Source organism: Chionomys nivalis, chromosome 7 (genome assembly GCF_950005125.1).
Source record: "Chionomys nivalis chromosome 7, mChiNiv1.1, whole genome shotgun sequence".
In the NCBI taxonomy this organism is placed as follows: domain Eukaryota; kingdom Metazoa; phylum Chordata; class Mammalia; order Rodentia; family Cricetidae; genus Chionomys; species Chionomys nivalis.
The window spans coordinates 86,830,109-86,850,136 of record NC_080092.1 but is presented as its reverse complement, the minus strand read 5'-3'; the positions used below and the strand labels follow the sequence as shown (position 1 = coordinate 86,850,136).

General features: G+C 49.1%; 2 protein-coding genes across 2 annotated transcripts; one reads left to right on the top strand and one right to left on the bottom strand.

Annotated features, from left to right (window-relative positions):
- The first annotated feature begins 68 nt into the window (after positions 1 to 68).
- On the top strand, positions 69 to 1,616 carry Gh1 (growth hormone 1). The gene is made up of 5 exons (XM_057775869.1): positions 69 to 116; positions 292 to 452; positions 651 to 767; positions 926 to 1,087; positions 1,316 to 1,616. The coding sequence occupies exons 1-5, from the start codon at positions 101 to 103 to the stop codon at positions 1,514 to 1,516; spliced, it is 657 nt and encodes a 218-aa protein (XP_057631852.1). The 5' UTR covers positions 69 to 100; the 3' UTR covers positions 1,517 to 1,616.
- A 7,406-nt stretch (positions 1,617 to 9,022) lies between these two features.
- Positions 9,023 to 15,051, bottom strand: LOC130878527 (intercellular adhesion molecule 5-like). Its single transcript, XM_057776537.1, is given in 8 exon segments — positions 9,023 to 9,388; positions 9,390 to 9,474; positions 9,684 to 9,926; positions 10,530 to 10,799; positions 11,316 to 11,594; positions 11,793 to 12,113; positions 13,276 to 13,542; positions 15,003 to 15,051. Coding segments are annotated over 8 exon segments (1,641 nt in total). The 3' UTR covers positions 9,023 to 9,261.
- Positions 15,052 to 20,028: the final 4,977 nt, after the last annotated feature.

Genomic DNA, 20,028 nt, shown 5'->3' with positions numbered 1-20,028 from the left:
GGCCTTGGGATCGGGGAAAACAAGTAGGATATAAAAGGGGCATGCCAGGGACCAAGTCCCAGATCCCAAACAGCTCAGGGTCCTGTGGACAGACTACTGAATGGCAATGGCTGCAGGTAAGCATCCTTGAATCCTGCCGGGTGTGGTATGGACCACGGGGCCCTGGAGATGGGTTTGAGGCTTCGAACGTGAGTGCAGCCCAACTTCTGCCCATGTTGGAAACACTCTGGGTGCCTACAGGAACTAGGAGAGATTGGCCATCACTCTCAGTCTTTTCCTGTCTCTCTCTAGACTCTCGGTCCTCCTGGCTCCTGACCTTCACCCTGCTCTGCCTGCTCTGGCCTCAGGAGGCTGGTGCCTTTCCTGCCATGCCCTTGTCCAGTCTGTTTGCCAATGCTGTGCTCCGGGCCCAGCATCTGCACCAGCTGGCTGCTGACACCTACAAAGAGTTTGTAAGTTCCCCAGCAATGGGTGCCTGCCTGACTCAGATCCTTGCCCTGAGACCATGGGAAGTCACTGCGGGGGACTGAGGGAGGGGTCAGGGATCTTAAGCCAATGGTGTCAAGATGAACAGACACGGAGTGGGTCCTCCATAAGGTAGCAATGACAGGAGGCTCCAGGCTCACCCTCCATGACTGCTCTCCCTCCAGGAGCGTGCCTACATCCCCGAGGGACAGCGCTATTCCATTCAGAATGCCCAAGCTGCTTTCTGCTTCTCTGAGACCATCCCAGCCCCTACAGGCAAGGAGGAGGCCCAACAGAGATCCGTGAGTGACCACTCTGGCTTTGTCTGCACAAATTCTCTCTTCCCGTCAACTGCACCCCAGGCCAGGGACCCCCCTCCTTCTCTCTGAACCTGGGGTAAACTTGAAGTCCCAGGCAGCAGTCACTAGGCAATATACTCCACCCAGCCCTTTCTCCTTAGGACATGGAATTGCTTCGTTTCTCGCTGCTGCTCATCCAGTCATGGCTGGGGCCTGTGCAGTTCCTCAGCAGGATCTTCACCAACAGCCTGATGTTCGGAACCTCAGACCGCGTCTACGAGAAACTGAAGGACCTGGAAGAGGGCATACAGGCGCTGATGCAGGTGAGGAGGGCCCTGGGGTGGGCTGCACTGTCCTTTGCCTCTGCCCAGAGCATAGCTGGGGGCTCACGGCTCTTCTCCATTTACCAGTCAGGCCTTGACCCTTGGGAAGGCCTCTTAATTGTTTCTTTCTTCTTATGAAGCTTCCAGGCCTTTCTCTAGGTCCTGGAGTTGGGGGAGGGCACAGCTCTTGAGACTCCTGTGCCTCTCCTGCCCGTCCTTCCCCTGCAGGAGCTGGAAGATGGCAGCCCCCGCATTGGGCAGATCCTCAAGCAAACCTATGACAAGTTTGACACCAATATGCGCAGCGATGACGCCCTGCTCAAAAACTACGGGTTACTCTCCTGCTTCAAGAAGGACCTGCACAAGGCTGAGACCTACCTGCGGGTCATGAAGTGCCGCCGCTTTGTGGAAAGCAGCTGTGCCTTCTAGCGGCGCAGCATCTCCGCAACGTCTACACGGCCTCTCTGCAGCGTCTCCGCTGTATCCCCCAGTGCCTCCCTTGACCCTGACACCTGCCCAGCCCTATGTGTCATCCTAATAAAATTAAGCTGCATCATATTGCTTGGCTACATGTACTTCTTTTTTTTTAAATTTATTTATTTGTTATGTATATAACATTCCTTCCATGTATGCTTGCATGCCAGAAGAGGGCACCAGATTTCATTATAGATGGGTATGAGCCACCATGTGGTGGCTGGGAATCGAACTCAGGACCTCTGTAAGAACAGTCAGTGCTCTTTACCTCTAAGCCATCTCTCCAGCCCAGCTAGATGTATTTCTATTATGGGATGGAGGGTTGTTGTCAAAGAGTCTTAGATGCCAACCTGCAAGAGTCCTGTGGGCTGCAGGAAGAGCAGCCCTGACTTTCCCTGGACCACATCACTTCCCCTCCTGCATGAGTCTGCTCCCAACCCATAGTCAAAACCCCAGCTCTCTGGACAGCAAGTCAGTAAGGTCATAGGTCATCCCCATAAAGTACCCAGAGGTGGTCCTCTCTCCTCCAACTAGAATCAGGAAGACCAAAGAGCCCCCTGCCCCCAAGATGAGGAAGAAATGAAAATGAGACTATGAGGCACCAAAGGAAAACGTCTTCAAGAGAGAAAACATGCGTAAAGTCACAGAATTACTGTGGTGTGTCAACTTTAAGACAGGTTTTCGTCTGTATCGACTACCCTTGGGAAATGGAGACAGTTCAAGAGTGAGTTTGGAAGCTGGGCATGGTGGCGCACAGCTGCAATCCCAGCATTTAAGAGGCTGAGTCGGGAGGACTATTGTGAGCTTGAGGCCAGCCTAGTCTACATAGTGAGATATAGGCTAGCTTAATCTATGTAGGAAAACTTTGTTCTTAAACAAAAACAAAACAAATGGATTTGGAACAACCGGAACCGGCAGGTCAGAATACTGAATTAGGGTAAGGGCTAGATAAGATTCTAAGACGAAGATTGTCATAGTAATTCCAGTGGGCACCAGGTAGCGGCTGAGGGACGGTTCGGTTGGTGTTTGGTTTGTAAGCATGAGGACTTGTGTTCCATATCCAGAATCCGCATTAAAACAAAACACACACACACACAACGAATGTGATGGCATGTGGTTATTAACTGCAGTACTAAGAAGCAGAAACAGGCAGCTCCCTGCTCACTTTGTGAATCCCAGGTCAGGTCCCCTGTCTTAAAAAGCAAGGTGCACAGTGCCTGAGGAGTGACAGCTGAAGTCGTCCTCTTGTCTGCGTAAGCACACACAGCCATGTGTACTGCACTCACACGAACACACCCCCCCATGCACGCACGCGCGCACACGCGCGAATACACGTACACGCGCACACACACCGGTATCAGAGAGAGAAACACAGAAGAGACAAAAGCTCGACTGGCTTTGGTGCTGATAGTTCAGTATGGGCATGCTCAGACACTTAAAACTGTGAGGATATAAGTTGTTGGGGGCTTTGGTTGTTTTGTTTGGTTTGGTTTTTGACACAGGGTTTCTCTGTGTAGCTCTGGTTGTCCTGGAACTCACTCTGTAGACCAGGCTGGCCTCAGACTCAGAGATCCACCTGCCTCTGCCTCCCATGTGTTGGGTGTAAAGGCACAGGCTAGCCTGCCCAGCTGAAGATGTAAGTTTTGTTTTTTTTTTTTTTTTTGGTTTTTCGAGACAGGGTTTCTCTGTGGTTTTGGAGCCTGTCCTGGAACTAGCTCTTGTAGACCAGGCTGGTCTCGAACTCACAGAGACCTGCCTGCCTCTGCCTCCCGAGTGCTGGGATTAAAGGTGTGCGCCACCACCGCCCTGCTAGATGTAAGGTTTTTTGTTTGTTTGTTTGTTTGTTTATGGTTTGTGGTTTTTTGTTTTTCGAGACAGGGTTTCTCTGTAGCTTTGGAGCCTGTCCTGGAACTAGCTCTGGTAGACCAGGCTGGTCTCGAACTCACAGAGATCTGCCTGCCTCTGCCTCCCAGTAAGTTTTTTATTGTGTATTTCTTGTCACATTTTTTTCAGGGGGAGACAGTCTTGTTAAGTAGCCCAGGCTGATCTCAAAATCTTTGTGCTTCATTCAGCTTCCCAAGTTCTGGGAACACAGGCTACCACGCCTGAAACAACAAACATTTTTTTCTAAATAAGGGCATGCTAGATAGCCCAGGCTGGCCTTGAACTTGTGATCTTCTTGCCTTAAGCACTTTTGAGACACAAAATACCATCCAGGCACAGTGGCAAATGTCTTTAATCCCAGTACTCAGGAGACAGATGTAGGTGGATCTCAGTTTGAGGCCAGCCTGGTCTACAGAAGGAGTACCAGGACAGCTAGGCCTACACAGAAAAAAAGCCTGTCATGCAGTACCACACATAGTTAAAAAAAATTTTAAGCAACTGGGCGATGGTGGCGCACACCTTTAATCTCAGCTCTTGCCAGGCAGAAGGCAGGTGGACCTCCATAAGTTTGAGGCCAGCCTGCTCTAAAAAAAAAAAAAAAAAAAAAAAAAAAAAAAAGGGAAAAAGAAAGAAAGAAAGAAAGAAAGAAAGAAAGAAAGAAAGAAAGAAAGAAGCAATGTTAGTGAAAAGTCTTCCTGTGGTGGGGGGTAAGATAGACAAGGCTCATTCTAGGAAGGATCCAACAAGCATATCTCAAGTACTCCATGATTCCCGCCACCATTCCAGAGACATTGGATTCCCGCCTTCCGCTCCCCCTTGGAGTTTCTGTTGCAAACACTATGGTCAGTCAATTTTGGCAAGGTCTTGTTTTCTTCAGTATAGCCACATCATGGTATGTCTGCTTTATGGCAACTCTGCTTCTGCAGCAGCCTTTTGTTGCCAGGTGCCTACCTCATTTCCCTGTCAAGATTTTCACCCTATATCAGGTGCTTTTCTGGTCCTTGTGACGAAATACCTAACAGGGGCAACTTAACAAAAAAGAGGTTTAGTCTGGGTCACAGACACAGCGTCTATCACAAGTGGGTCACAATCATGGTGTCCATCATCACAAGGGGCAGGATGAAAGTTGGGATAGCCATGATGTGAGGTGACAGTTTTTTTTAAATTTATTTTTATTTTATGTTTCTTAGTGTCTCCCTTGCCTGTGTGAAGGTGCCAGATCCCTTGGAACTCGAGTTACAAACAGTTGTGAGCTATCATGTGGTGCTGAGAATTGAACTTGGGACCTCCGGAAAAGCAGTTAGTGTTCTTGACTGCGAAGCCATCTCTCCAGCCAGTTTCTCATATCTTGATGGAGCAGGAGGCAGAGATGGTAGACTGAACTCAGGGTGGTTTATCTTCAGGGCCTGTCGCTGGTGACCTGTCTACCGGCTAAACCCTCCCCCCACATCCCAAAGATTCTATAACCTCCCAAACCAGTGTTACCAGCTGAGCACCAAGCATTCAATCATGTGGCCTCTAGGGGAAATTTAGAATCCAAAGCATAATGTATCCCTGAATCACAAGGGCTGGAAAAAGGCAGAGGTCCAGCATCCAGGACTTCCTGCTGCTGAGGTTGAGAGTAGAAATCTCTGGCTTTCTTACCGGTAGGACCAGAGGTGCAGAGGTGGTGACTCTGGAGTTGAAATGGTTGGCAACCTTGCCAGGCTGCCATTCTATGGTGTAGGATACTGAGTTTGAGGCCAGCCTGGGCTACACAGGAAGAAACTTTCTCAAAAACAAACAAACAAAACACACACACACAAAAAAAAACCACCCCACATATTTTTAAAACAAGGTAAATACCAGGGTAAGGAGAGTAATTAACGCCTTTCGAACTGTACTGGCAGGTGAATTCTCATTTCCTAAGGCATGAAGCCATTTAGCTTGGTCATAATCTTTCCATATCTTCCGTAGCTTGACCTGCAGGGTTAATACAAGTGCCACAGATGTCACTGACAACCTCTCTGCGTGCCCCACCCCACCTGGCTAAGAGGTAGCCCAGGACAAGGCAGGATCTAATACCACCCTAGCCAAAGAGTAGGGACAGTTTTCAGTGGCCGGGTGTTCTGGTCTCATTCTGCTGCAAACTGATAAAACTGACAAAAAGTGACTTGGGAGGGAAGGGATTCCGTCAGCATACGTGTTTCAGTCCGTTACTGAGGGAAGCCAGGGCAGGAACCATGCAGAGAATCCACACAGAGAACCCACGGAGGAATGCTGTCTGCTGGTTTGCTAGTTTCTTATGCAGCCTAGGATCTCTGCCCAGGGAATGGCACCATCCATGGTGGAACGGGCCTTTCTACATTAATAAATAATCAAACAACAATATCTCCCCCCCCAACAAGACATGCCCTCAGGCCAACCTAACGGGGAAAATTCTTCAGCTGTGACATGCCCTCAGGTGTGTTAACAGTTAAATTAGTCAGGATACTGGACATTCCAGGGATCCCCTGGTCCTAACCTGAGATTTTACCAAGGATTGGAGTTCTAGCAGAATTTTCTTCTGTCATTTGTCTTTTTTTTTTTTTAATTTTAAAGTCCTTAAATCCACTTTAATGTATGAAACATTTTGATGAACATGTTTGTCTATTTAAATATAAAATAAAAACTTAATACAAATACAAGAAATCTGCTGCACAATTGGTGTGCAATCCACTTGAAGGTGCATTGTTGTAGGAGCTGCGGGCTGCATTCCTGCTGCCCAGCTCCAGGTCGCCTGGCTAGCTTATGCCCCTAAATAACAACACACAAATTGTATTCTTTTAAACACTGCTTGGCCCATTTCTATTAATGTGTGTAGTGCCATGAGGCAGTAGCTTACCGAGAAGGATTCTAGCCTACGTCCATCCTGGGTTAGAGCTTCATCCCGTCTGCCCTGGGGAGCAGAGCTATGGCGTCTCAGCCTTTGTCTTTTTTTTTTTTTTTTAAGATTTATTATGCATACAGTGTTCCACCTGCATGTATACCTGCAGGCCAGAAGAGTGCACCAGATCTCATTACAGATGGTTGCTGGGAATTGAACTCAGGACCTCTGGATGAGCAGTCAGTGCTCTTAACTGCTGAGCCATCTCTCCAGACACCGCCCCCCCCGTCCTTTGTCTTGATATAATCGTGTCAGTGTTAACAATTGCCTTTTAGTTCCCAAGTATAGGCTTAGGTACCAGGTGTGACAGCACGCACCTTTGATGCCAGCACTCAGGAGGCAGAGACAGGTAGATCTTTGTGTATTCAACAAGTTCCAGGCCAGACAGGGTTACATAGAGAGACCCTGTCTCAGAAACAGAAACAAAAGGCTTGACTATGAAAGAGAGACCTGGACACTAACCTATGAGAAATATAACCGTGGAAAGCCAGGCAGGAGTCAGCATCATTTGGGAGCCACAGAAGCTAACCCACAGGGCCACCTGCTAACAGTGGCACCATGTGGCAGTGAGAAGTCACAGCAGGCTAAACCTCTAACTCCACTTGCTGAACTAGGGAGCCAGTGACATCGTCCCTTTTTGGTTCATGTGCCTTAGGGTTTCCGGGTGGCCTTGGCAGATGGGACTGATGCTGACGAGCAGCTGATCCAAGGCATTAAATCAGCTGAGGACCCTGGATTAGGATGTTCTGTGTACGTCTTAGACCCGATCCTAATGTACTTCCCCTTTGCTCACCTTGAGATAAAATCATAGGAGACTCACAGGGTAAGGAGTAAAAGCTACCAAACTCAGTGTGGAAATTGGCATTGAGGTGGTCTTTGGGGGAATACTTCCTTGGTCCTGAGTTAGACTTTCTTTGAACAAACCACACCTTTCTGGTCATAGGAAATAATGTGCCTTCAGTTAAGATATGGGTCCCCTAAAGGCCCATGTCTTTGTTTTGGGGTTTTTTGTTTGTTGATTTTTTTTGTTTGTTGAGACAAGTTTCTCTGTGAGACAGTCCTAACTGTCCTGGAACTCACTTTGTAGACCAGGCTGACCTCGAACTTACAGAGATCTGCCTGCTTCTGCCTCCTAAATGCTGGTATTAAAGGCATATGCCACCACTGCCCGACTAAGGTTCATGTCTTAAGGGCCCCCAGACCATGGACTATTGGGAGACAATGAAACAAGATGGTGCTTAGTGAAAGGTCCTGAGGGGGTCTTAGAACCTTGGCCCTTAATGGTTTTTGCTCTTCCTGCTTCCACCATGATGTACTGCCTCGACACAGGACTAAAGGTCAAAAACTTCAAAACACTGTCATGGGAATCTTTCTTTCTTGCAGGCTGGCATACCTGATATTTGTCATGGGGATGGAAAGTGAGCACACCTCTCAGAGATATAAATTTGCAGAAGGCAGGGACAGTGCTCTGTTTACCACCGTGCCTCTGTTGCTTTGTATGATGAAACTAATGGGTTATCTTTATAGCAAATCTCCAAACCCAGATTCAGGGTTGTCAAGGAAGAAGGGGAGACACCTTTGGTGTTTCAAGCTAGTATCCACAAGGTGGAAATTGAGTATGAGTGGGTGCTTTGGTTTTGAGATCAGGACAAACAGATTAAATTGCTTGCTCCAGACTGGCCATTCGTGTTAGCAAGCGGAAGCTATCCTCAAAGTTCTGAACTGCAACCACTTGGCTTAGTGTAAAAGCTTTCAGCCGTGACACAAAGGAAGAATAAACCCAGATGGCACAAACTCTATTTCATTTTTATCACAGCTAACATGTCAGTAAACAGTTCCTGGCAGCCCTGGAGGAGGGGCCTGACTTGACTTTCCTCCAACCTTCACCAAGGTGGACATACTCCTTCCAAGGCCAGTGAAGAAAGCTGGGCTGTTGGAGCATATGGTGAGCACTGTTACAGAGGATTGGGGGGCGTGACTGGGCCGAGACCCATCTGCCATGGGGGTCTGTACATCTGTCCCACAGGACTTGTTCGCAGAAGATGGAAACAGGCAATCCTTTGTGGAGATGGACTGCAGATGTGAGACTTGGCCTTTTACAAAAAGGAATTCAGAGTGCGCCCTTGACCTATTAGACCAACTCCATGGGTGTATTCTACCTTAAAGCCTCCCCGCTCTCCAAAGTCAGGGAGTGATGATATATACTTGCAATCCCAGCACTCAGGAGGCTGAGGCTGGAGGATCACAAGTTTGAGGCCATCCTGCGCTGCATAATAAGTCCTAGGTTTTTTGTTTTGTTATAAACTAGCTAAGCTCCTTCTCTGACCCAATGTAAAGTTGCAGAGGGTTCCTGGGGTGAAGCTTTATCAGCCAGCACCCTTTATGATGTCACCGGGTACTGTGTGGAGTAGGGGAATGTGGACCAGGAGCAGAGTTCCTTCTGATTCCTGCCCATTTATCTGATAGGTACCCCTATGGAGTCTTGTCCCTGAACTACAAAGGAAGTCCCTGGTTAGTCATTAGGCAGTCCTGAGCAATGGATTCCAGGATATTTCTGATGATCTTTCTCATTTGCTGTTTGAGGAATGGACAGTGGAAATGAGGGGCAAGGGTGGGGCCTTCTGTGTGCTCAAGAGTAGACAGTTGAATACATTAAGGAGGAAGGGGCTCTTTGTCAGCAGGAACAATCAGACTGAAATTTCTAGAAACTGGAATAAACTCAAAGAGAAAGGCAAGCTCCAGATGAACTGGTGTAAGCTACATGGGGCCCTGAAACCCTGTGGAGGGGACAGGAGAAGACAGGAATGCCGCCTCACATCCTGTCTCTTCCTCCCTCCTTGGCCTACTCTTTCCTCCCTGGAAAAGGCCGGTAGCTGAAGTCTCACTCAGGCCAAGAGCTGGCTGCTTCTGGTCAGCAGAGATGTGAGTTGCGCACTTCTGCCTATATGTCAGCAAACTGGCCTTCCTTGTCTTTGTTCTGCTCTCTCTGCCTAGAGGCCCGTTTCCTCCTGTTTCTTTCGCAGGGCTGGTAGTTCACACAGTGCTACGGTGATCACAGCCATGCCAAGGGTGACGATGATGATGATGAAGGCGGTGGGGGAGGAGATCCCTTCTTCATGTGGTCCTGTGTGGGCACAGAAAACAGAACTGGGGACAGTGGGCTGAAGACAGGAAACCATTCCACCCCAAGACACCAAGCCCACCCCTCAGACACATGTTCTCCAGCCTAGGAGCATCTTGCTTCCCTCTGCACTTGTGAGATTCTCAAATCTGGGCGACGGGTCGGGGTGGGGGCTTTCTACTCCGAGACCCAGCAGCTGGTGTAGCGGGTACCTTGGACAACGACGGCAATCTCTTTGCTGATAGAGCCCAGCTGGTTAGTGGCTGTGCAGCAGTAGGTTCCAGTGAGGTTCTGGGTGGCCTTCTGAGGTACATCAAGGTCAATGATCATCCCATTCCATGTGCACACCAAAGCTGGGGCAGGGTTTCCCTCTGGGATGCATGCAAGCATTTGATCCATTCCTTCTACCCAGATCTGGTTGCCAGGGCAGCCGGATTCCCCAAACCGAGGCTTGTCTGCAAGAGAGCCCCGAAAGGAACCTAGTTGGATGTCCTGTCCCTGTCTCGCTTCCATTCATAGCCCCCTTTCCCTCTCTAGCTCAAACATTGCTCCCTCAACCCAAGGAAAACACAGTCAGCTCCCTGCTTAGAATGAAACCCACTCTATTCTCTTCCCTTCCCTGTGGCAACGATTATGAGATGCAGCCTAGGATATTTTTATAAACTCAGACTAAGTAACACGGTTCTGTTGGTGAGGCCCAGGGCTTCTCAATGTGCAAGGAACGGACTCAGAAATAAGGATTTCCTCATTTTCCAAAATACAAATTGTGATTTGGAACTTCTGGAGGCTTCTCCTTAGCATCAGCCTCAGCTGTCTCCTTTTTTGCTCTGTCTCCCCGGCACTGGCTCTCAGCTAACTGTATCTGACCGCCGGACCCACTTGCCCTCCTGGGCAAGCTCCCCATCTTGTCCCCACTCGCTTTCCCGAGGGCAAAGACAAGCGTGGACGTGCTTGTTTTATTTTCTTCTCTGGACTTTCCCCCTCGGCTAATGAAGCAACTAGCCAAGAAGGGAGACTAAGTGTCCTGCCTCGCTGAGGACCATCAGGCCTCCACTCACATAAGACATGAAGCTGCATCTCAGTGGTTTTGAGCAGTCGCTGGCCCTGCACCTCCAAAGAGGCCTCACAGGAGATTTTCCGGCCATCATCTTCCTCCCTGGCAGTAAAGAGGAACCAGGCAGGCTCGCCGGGAGCAGAGATGTTTGGAGCTCCCTGAAGTCGGAGAGTGGGGCTAGGTGACGTTAGCACATGACCCGAGCAGGTGACAGTGACATCTGTCCCTGCCAGAGGGTGAGTGTCGTCGACCTCCAGAACGGGGGGAGGGAAACCTACAAAGAAAGGAAACGGAACAGTGGACACACTTTCAAGCTGGTGGCTGCCCCGTCCTCTTGTTGCCCAATGACAGAAGGGCGACTTTGCATAGCATTAGAGCTTCTGTGAAGGCTGAAGAGAGGGGCCAACAAGAAGGCTGGAGAACTGAGAGCTTCCCTTCCAACATCTGCCCACATTTGGCTGTGCCTCTCCTGCGAGGACAGCAAGATGTCTTCTCATTGTACAGGTTTCTTACTCATCTCAAATGCTTATTCTAGAATGAAGTTCAAGCATCCACAATTGCCCAATAAGCAGGATAGGTTAGGGAGCTGAGGACAGAGGCCACATGGAGCTTCTGTCACAATGCAGGTCCTTAACCACCTCCATCAGAGAAAGATGAAAGCCAACATTGACTTAAGAAGACACCCAGCAAAGGTTAGTCAGATAAATATCTACAGCCAAATCCACAGGCCCTTACTGGGCAAACTCTGCTTAGCAGAGACCTGATACGGGGAAGAGAGGCGGTCACGTACTGTAGACATGCACTGGTTTCCTGACTCTCTGCTCCACTGGACCCAGAGACACAAGGCAGGTCAGCTCCTGGTCACCAATCTCCATGGCCCGAATGGTGGTGCTGGCCCATGCTGCATCTCCCTTCCAGGAGGAGAAGAGGCTCAGCTCCTGGCCTTCTAAGAACATTCGGAAGATAGCTTCCTGGGCAGGAAACACCCTAGTCACCTCACAGTTCATGGTCTCCGCCACCCCAACCTCCAGGAGTGAAGATACCCCGATCTGGGGACTCTGAGAGAATTCTGCCAAGTAAGGGGGAAAAAGAAAGAAAGAAGGAAAGCTATAAGTCATGTGTCACCTAGAACACTGTGGAAGGGAACGGGGCTGAGGGTGAATTAGAGGTGGGGCGCAGTTACTCTCTTCTCTTAAACTGGTGGGAACAGGGTCCCCAAAGGCCAAAACAGGCCATGGGTTCTCTCCATGCCTGGATTCTGACTCACCAAAGATCCGGAGTTCCTTGGTGGCTGACCTGCCATGAAGCAACCTCCCACCGTGTGAGCTCAGGTCCAGTTCTGCATGGCAGGAGAAATTGCTCCTGTCATTCTCCCGTTGGGCTCTGACATTGACAGTGACCTCGGCTCTTTGGGATGCCACAGAAAAACTCATGAAGTCCTTTCTGTGCAGTTCTCGGCCGTCCTGGAGAAGGGTGAGGGTGAGGCTCTGCAGGGGTGCCACAGTAGGCACGTGACATTTCACTGTGAAAGCCTCATCCATGGCCACCCACTCGGGCTGCAAGTCCAGGATCACCTGCTCCGGGGGCTCTTTAAGACAAAAAGACAAACCTTGGTGAGGGGTCATTCACCTCCAGAAAGAAATGACATGGCAGAAGGTGACCACCACCCTTAAGGTTTCATGCGATAAGTTAGCCTTCCAGCTCTCTGTCCATCAAAGGTGGCCATGGCCTAGAACTGTGACAGCCAAAAGGAAGTCCCTTGCTTTGAATTTTCCTGCCATTCTGGAACATTCTCTCTCTTATCAGTGATGTTTCAGAGGCACAAGAAGCTGGGGGAGGCACTCTTCCACTCATTCCTATCTTTACAATGCAAGATGGCTCCCTGTAGGACCCTGTTTACCAGTCTCCCTTTCTGCAGAGCAGCTCAGGAACTGCCTATACCACAGGCTTCTTTCTCTGACTACCCCAGCTGAAGACTGTCCTTCCTGCGAGCCCTGGCTATTTTAAGAGCTGGCAGCAAATAAGCCAGCACTAATCTTACACTTGTCTGGTCACTCAGAGACTCCCCACGTAGTCTATACATTCTCAAGCATGCCTCACGGCTAATGGCGGAAACTCAGAAGACAGTCTCTTCAAAGGCAGAGACTGCTGACAGTGTGGCAGGTGGAGGCTGGAGGCTGGAATTCTTTCCTCTAAGTAAAATCCCTGTCTAATTCTTCTCTAAAGAAAATGCATTCTGCCGGGCGGTGGTGGCACACGCCTTTAATCCCAGCACTCAGAAGGCAGAGGCAGGCGGATCTCTGTGAGTTCGAGGCGAGCCTGGTCTACAAGAGCTAGTTCCAGGACAGGCTCAAAGCTACAGAGAAACCTTGTCTCAAAAACAAACAAACAGCACGCCTTTAATCCCAGCACTCGGGAGGCAGAGGCAGGCGGATCTCTGTGAGTTCGAGACCAGCCTGGTCTACAAGAGCTAGTTCCAGGACAGGCTCCAAAACCACAGAGAAACCTTGTCTCGAAAAACCAAAAAAACAAACAAACAAACAAACAAACAAAAAACCAAGAAGAAGAAGAAGAGGAGGAGGAGAAGGAGGAGAAGGAAGAAGAAGAAGAAAGAAGAAGAAGAAGAAGAAGAAGAAGAAGAAGAAGAAGAAGAAGAAGAAGAAGAAGAAGAAGAAGAAGAAGAAGAAAGAAGAAGAAGCTGCATCCCTGTTTCCCCCTCCTCTCTTCATCTGGGCCTCCACTCTACTCACGGTACATGGTGATGCGGAGCGCTGTGTCCTTCTGGACCCCTGCACAAGAGAAGAAGCAGTGCAGGACAGAGCTCTCTGTGACGTCCTCCAGGACAAACTCCTTCCACTGAGGCCCTTTGCCCAGCTGGCTTTTTCTGAAGAAGGTCTCAATTCCACTGGGCCCCGGGTCTGGGCAGGTGGTACTGCAGTTGACGGTTAGGGACTGTCCAAACTCCACCAGGGCCTGATTTGGCCAAACAGACACTTCAAACAGCTCTTCTGTGGTCCCTGAAATGAAGCACATGGATCAAAAACGCTGGTGAAGACCAGGAGATGCAGCACGAACAGAGTCCACTCTCTCCATCGGATCTAGGCTGGACAAGAGGGACCCTGTTCAGGGATCTGGAGAATAAACCCTTTAATCAACAAGTGAGAGCCTTGATCCCAGCCTCATTCCCATCTTTGTCCTGGGGACTAGATTTTACCACAGAGTCTAAGGAGGCATTAACAGTCATGCCTGGAAAAGCTTCCTGAGGCCTTAGCAGCTCTCTGGGCTCAGCCACTAACACCCTGCTGGGGTCTCTGCGTTTCTACTGCCAAGCAGTATTTCTCTGAGATGATAGTGAAGGACTACCTTACCAGAATCGTCTGGAATGATTGTAAAACTGAAGAGCCCGGCTCCACCTTAGACAAAGTGACCACCGTGTAGTGAAGGTGGGACCTGGAAATACGCCTGAGAACAAAACAAGCCTCCTGTGAACCCTTCCATACACAAATCCATGAGAACTAAAGACCCCAGGGAAGCCCCATGCTCACTTATCGCCCATAGATTCTCTACATCTTCTCAGAGATTACTCCACTCTGCTTTGCAATGCTGTGAAAAGGAATTTTTCAGTGTTCGCAAGTTTAGCCTACATTATGATTTGGATCTTAAATGTTCCCATGCTAGAAGCTTGTTGCCAGCCTGTGGCACCAGGGAAGGTGTTGGACCTTTTAGAAGGCTGGGCCAGTGGAGAGAGTCCTGCACATAAGTCTATGCACCAAGTGCATGTGTGGATCCCCTGGAACAGTACAGAATGGTTGTGAAAGGCCACACAGGTCCCGAGAACCAAGTCTAGGTCCTCTGCAAGAGCAATCTTGCTCTTAACTGCTGAGCCATTTCTCCAGCCCCAAGGAAAGTAGTTTTGAGATAGAGAAGGAGCTGGGGAAGTGGCTTACCTGGTCCATTGCTTGCCTAACATGCACAAAGCCTTGAGTTTGATCCCCAATATAAAACTGTCATAGTGGCATATGCCTATAAGCCCAACACTCAGGAAGTAGAAGTACAAGCAAGAGGATCTGAAGTTTAAGGTCATCCTTGGCTACTTAGGGAGTTTGAGGTCAGCCTGGGGTATGGACCTTGTCTCTAAATAAATAAAATTTTAAACTTTTAAAAAATAAAATGACAGCAATAAAGCCCACTGAGGCTCACCACGCGCACAGTCCATCACCTACAGACAGAGCATGAGTGGATTGCTCAGCACAGGACCCCATGGATAGAATGCCGCTCCCAGTGGGTGGATCTTCCTGCTCCACTCACCTCCCCTGGAGAATCCCCTACAGGCATACACAGAGGCCTGTCTCCAGGATGACCCTAGATCCATCAGGAAGACAGCGGAGATTAACCACCACCTCATCCCCCTCTGCGCAATCAACCAGTTTGTGTCCTGGCATACAGCGACTAAAGAAACCTTTCTAGGTAGCCTCACCTGGACAAGGGGTCAAGGCCAGCAGGGTCCAGACACTAAGCAGAAGCATTTTCAGTCTTGGGAGAAAGCCCAAAAGCTGGGGAAAGAAAAGAAAGAATCCTAGAGAGAGATTGTTTTTTCTCGTTACATTTTCATAAAAAATTTATGTGTGTGAGTGTTTTTCCTGTATGTGTGCCTGTGCGCCACATGTGTTCCTGGTGCTGGTGGAGAAGGCATTAGATCCCCTGAGACTGGAGCTACAGATGGTTATGAGCCACCATGTAGGTTCTGGGAATCAAACACAGGTCCTCTGCAAGAGCAAACAGTGCTCTTAACCTCTGAGTCATCTCTCTAGTCTGGAGAATATTTTTATAAATAAAAAAATGTACAAAAGGAAGCCATTGCTGTAGTGTCTGCCATCCCCCTTCAGTTTTGTTTTTATTTTGAGACAAAGTCTCAGGTAGCAGGGGCTGGCCCTGAATTCGCTAAGTAGCTGTGGCTGACTTTGAATTCCTGATCTTCCTGCCTCTGCCTCCCCCATGCTGGGATTACAGGGGTTCACACACTCCAGCTCCTAGGCTGGAGGAGCCGACCTAACACTGATGGGCTCCAGACTCTGGGATCCTCCCCTTCCTTTTATATTCAAGGGTTTCGTGCAGTTTCTCATAAGTGGGAGACACATTCTACCCTTTGCTTCTTCTCTGTGCCTGGGAGTCACCCCCCACCCCCTCCACGCACTGTTCATCTCTGTGTGAGGTCTACCTACCCTCTGCTCAGGCCTCAGCACCCACAACTTCCGTCCACGCTACTGTTTTCCTTTCCCATAGGATGCATTGCCTCTAACGCATTTATGTCGCCCTGGCTCCGTGTCACCAAGGAGAAAACCCAAATCACCCCCTAACTTTATTTGTTCTCAGTTAACTTAAGAATCACAAGTTTGGAAGACCACACAACTTAGCGATACAGAGCGAATCTCCCGGTAGCTCTATTGTAGATTTTTTTTGTTTTTTTTTTTTTTTGTTGTTTTTTGTTTTTGTTTTTCGAAACAGGGTTTCTCTGTAGCTTTGGAGCCTGTCCTGGAACTAGCTCTTTGTAGACCAGGCTGGTCTCGAACTCACAGAGATCCACCTGCCTCTGCCTCCCAAGTGCTGGGATTAAAGGCGTGCGCCACCACCGCCCGGCTCTATTGTAGATTTTAGCGGTGACAGGTGAGCTGGGATTGGTTACCTACGTTATTTATTTATTTTAACATCCTGAAGGCTGCTTCTGCTGAAAACACTCTGCACTTCAGCCTCTGAGTGACTGGAGAGGATAAAAAGGCCCATCTCTGCCTTCAGACTTTAATCAGTGTTGCATGCAGACAGGTGGGAACATTTGAAAACGCTTTAATCCGAAATTATAGTACAGGGTATATTTGACCTAGATCCCATCCTCCTTTAAGGTCACCTACAGCATCGGCGACTAGAATCATCAGACCATGAAATTAGCAGAGAGGCAGCCGAGGCATCACCTCGGACCCAGAAAATAGAATCACCACTACCCGGCCCCAGATCCCTTCCTTCATCTCTAACCCCTCGCTCCCTAGAGTTGAGAAGTTGATTCCACGCAGATCTTTGGCCACTAAAGATCTCTCTTGACACTGGATACGGGGTGCAGTGGGGTATTGGTATGCCAGGAACATTTTCCCAAGTTTCCTGAACTGTGTCTCTCTCCTTGGGACTGTAAGCACCATGAAGGCAGGGCGGGCCTTTTATCCACTGCTGGGTCCCAAGAGACTGGACCGGTTATAGTCTGCAATTAGCAGTAGCTGAACCAAAGAAAATATAAGCTAATAGTGCGGGCACAAGCACTTGGATGGGGGACAAAAGGCTGGTAAGGAGGTTCCCTCTAGCTGGGAAAGGGGCGTGCAGACAACTGGGTGTGAAGGCATTTAAAGACAGACATTATCTAAAACATTTAAAATATATGGGGGAAACAAACACTTCCAGGCGTGCTGGCGAACTCCCCCACCGACCGATCCTCTACTGGATTTCACTGGTAGAAACTAGCAAGAACCCAAGCAAACCAAATAGGACCCAAATCCTCACTGAGTCGGAGCTGTCCGCTTGTCCCTCTTGCCTCACTGGCCGCTCTTCGATGCTCGGGGACCACAGACAAGAGCTGCGACGTCACCGCGCTCGAAACCGCCGCGCGCTCCAACCGTTGGGTCCGCGCTCCTGGCGGGGGCGCTCTGCGCCGGTGCTGCGCCCAGGAGTCCCCAGATCTGCCCGGAAACTCGTGACGCTCACGCAGGCTCTCAACAGGGTTGCTGAGAGAAGACGCGCCAACAAGTAGCTTTAAAGACAGGATGGGTTCTATCTTAAAAGACAGAAGAGTAGGGAAGCCGGCTCCCTCTTCAAAGAGAGCGCAGATTTGACTCAAGACAATCGTTGCTGAGCCAGGCTTGGTGGTGCAGACCCGTCATCCTTGTTTGTGGGAGGTGGCGGCAAGAGAAATATGAGTACAAGATCATTTCTTGGCTACAGGGGTGTTCTAGGCCCTCCTGTGTTATATAAGACTCCGACTGATTGATTGATCGACTGATTTAAAACTGATCGTTCTAAATAAAAAAGAAATGATGGTTGTAAAGAAAGGATCTTTTAAAATAAAGTTATTTTTATTTAGGCGTATGGGGGTGTAAACCTTATGTATACAGATGCTTTCGAAGGCCAGAAGTGGGTACCAGATCCTCTGGAGGAGTTATAGGCATTTGTGAACCACCTCAAGGGAACTGAAGGTCCTATGGGAGAATAATAAGTGCTCTTTTTATTTTATTTTTTTTTATTTTTTATTTTTTTATTTTTTTGGTTTTTCGAGATAGGGTTTCTCTGTAGCTTTGGAGCCTGTCCTGGAACTCCCTTTGTAGACCAGGCTGGCCTCGAACTCACAGAGATCCGCCTGTCTCTGCCTCCCGAGTGCTGGGATTAAAGGGGTGCGCCACCACTGCCCGGCTTTTATTTTGTTTTTTTGAGACAGGGTTTCTATGCCTAGCCTTAGCTGTCCTGGACCAGGCTGTCTCTGCCTCCTGAGTGCAGGGATTAAAGGCCTGCACCAGCACCGCCTGGCCAGTAAGTGCTCTTTTTTTTTTGGTTTTTCGAGACAGGGTTTCTCTGTAGTTTTGGAGCCTGTCCTGGAACTAGCTCTTGTAGACCAGGCTGGTCTCGAACTCACAGAGATCCAGTAAGTGCTCTTAACCATTGAGTCATCCCTCCAGCCTCAGGAAAGAATCTTTAAACAAAACCAAAGGAAATCTTTCCCCCTTGGCTGTTCATCTGTTGGTTCCACCTGAATGCAGAAGTTAGGCAGCTCCAGTCTTGCTTTAAGTGATGTGTCTCCTGAACTCTAGACCTTGAGTTTACCTCAAAATTCCGGGCTCCCCAGCTACTGTCTGGTTCCCCTCTCCCAGGGTATGTGTGCCAGATAGTAATTCAATGGGACTTTGGCAAGATTCAAAATGTCCTTTTTAGCCCACTGACCCTAGAGTGTGTGTGTGAGTGTGTGTATGTGTTGTTACTGTCTGAAACTGGCTCTCAAATTCCCAGTGTTCCAGAAACTGACCTTGTGGTGATCCTTTTGCCTCTACCTCCCAAGTGTTGGGATTACAGACATACATCACCACCCCGTCCCCTCCCCCATTCCTACATCCCTCCCTCCACTTACAAAATGGCCTGAGTGCTCAGAAAAGCCTAGAAGACAGAGACAGTGAAGATGGCCATTGGGGGCTTGGGGATAAGAAGACACGGAAAATTCTAGAGGCAGTGACATTGGAGTTGGCCCTGAAGGATAAACTGATGCTTGCCCGGCAGAGAATTGAGAAGAGCAAGAATGTATTTAGTGAATATGAACTGGGTTAGTTTTGTACCACATATGGTTTAGGGGGTATGGCAGGCACAAAGCCTCTGTCTTTGAGGAGCTACAGTTTCTACTGAATTGTAGATGATAGGCTTGCAGCTATGACAAGTAAGAAATGAGGTGTGTTCAGGGAAGGTGAGCTGAGCGTGACCTGATAGGAGAATACTTGGGCAGTTGGTTGAAAATAAAGCTAGCTACTTGTGGACAAATAGTAAAGTCAACCACGCCACACTAAGCCATTTAGACAGGCTCTTCTGTAAGGTAGTGGCTTTTAGACAGTCTAGAACCATGGGCCCTTTACAGGAGACCCTGTGGTCACTCAGTACACACAGCAAGAGTTGCTTGCAAAGTAGGGGTGGAAGGGAAGGTGGAAAGCACCCCACTCTCCTATCCCAAATTCAGCTCAAGGCTCCTGAGCCATTGCTGAGAAAGCCAGAGAAACACGTTTTGAGGTTCCCTGCTGAAGACAAGTGAGAGCACCTGCGTTAGTGGAAGGAAGTGCTCTGGTTTGATGTCTGGGGGTAAGGGGGATGCCAGGGAGGATTGGGTAGGATAACCAATGGGAGGGGTGGAACAATTGAATGGGAAGGAAGACACGCTGAGGATCCAAAAAAGATTTGGTAAAACACAGAACTCAGTAATGCAGAATGAGGGGGGAGGAGAGAGAGGAGTGGAAGATGATTGCAGGTGGCAAGGGTGTAGGTGCCTCAGGCTTTCCTGGTTGTAGTCTTTGTGTCTGTTCAGTTACTTGGGTTACATCCTTAGCAGTCACTAGCCAGCAGAATGCGCCTGGTGTCTCTCCGTGTCCTTGTGCGCTTCACCAGGACAGACACAGACGAGAGGTGGCCAATATAATGACAGCGAAACACTGATTCTGAGCACGTGGGCTTACGTGGCTTTTTGAGTATCTGTTGGGGGCTGGAGATATGGATCAGAAGCCCTGAGGAGGGCTGGGGGTTGGAGGTAGAGATTTAGGGTCATTGAAGGGATGGGGGGGTGAGTGTGTCTAGATACAGAAACAAAAAGAGGGCTAACGATAGCAATCCAGACAGCAAGGGTATTTAGGACAGAATGGGAGCCAGAGGAAGTCAGCAACGTCAGTAGAGGTCCCTGCATGGTTGCTCCCCTGCAGTCACGGGCTCTTGTTAATTACCCC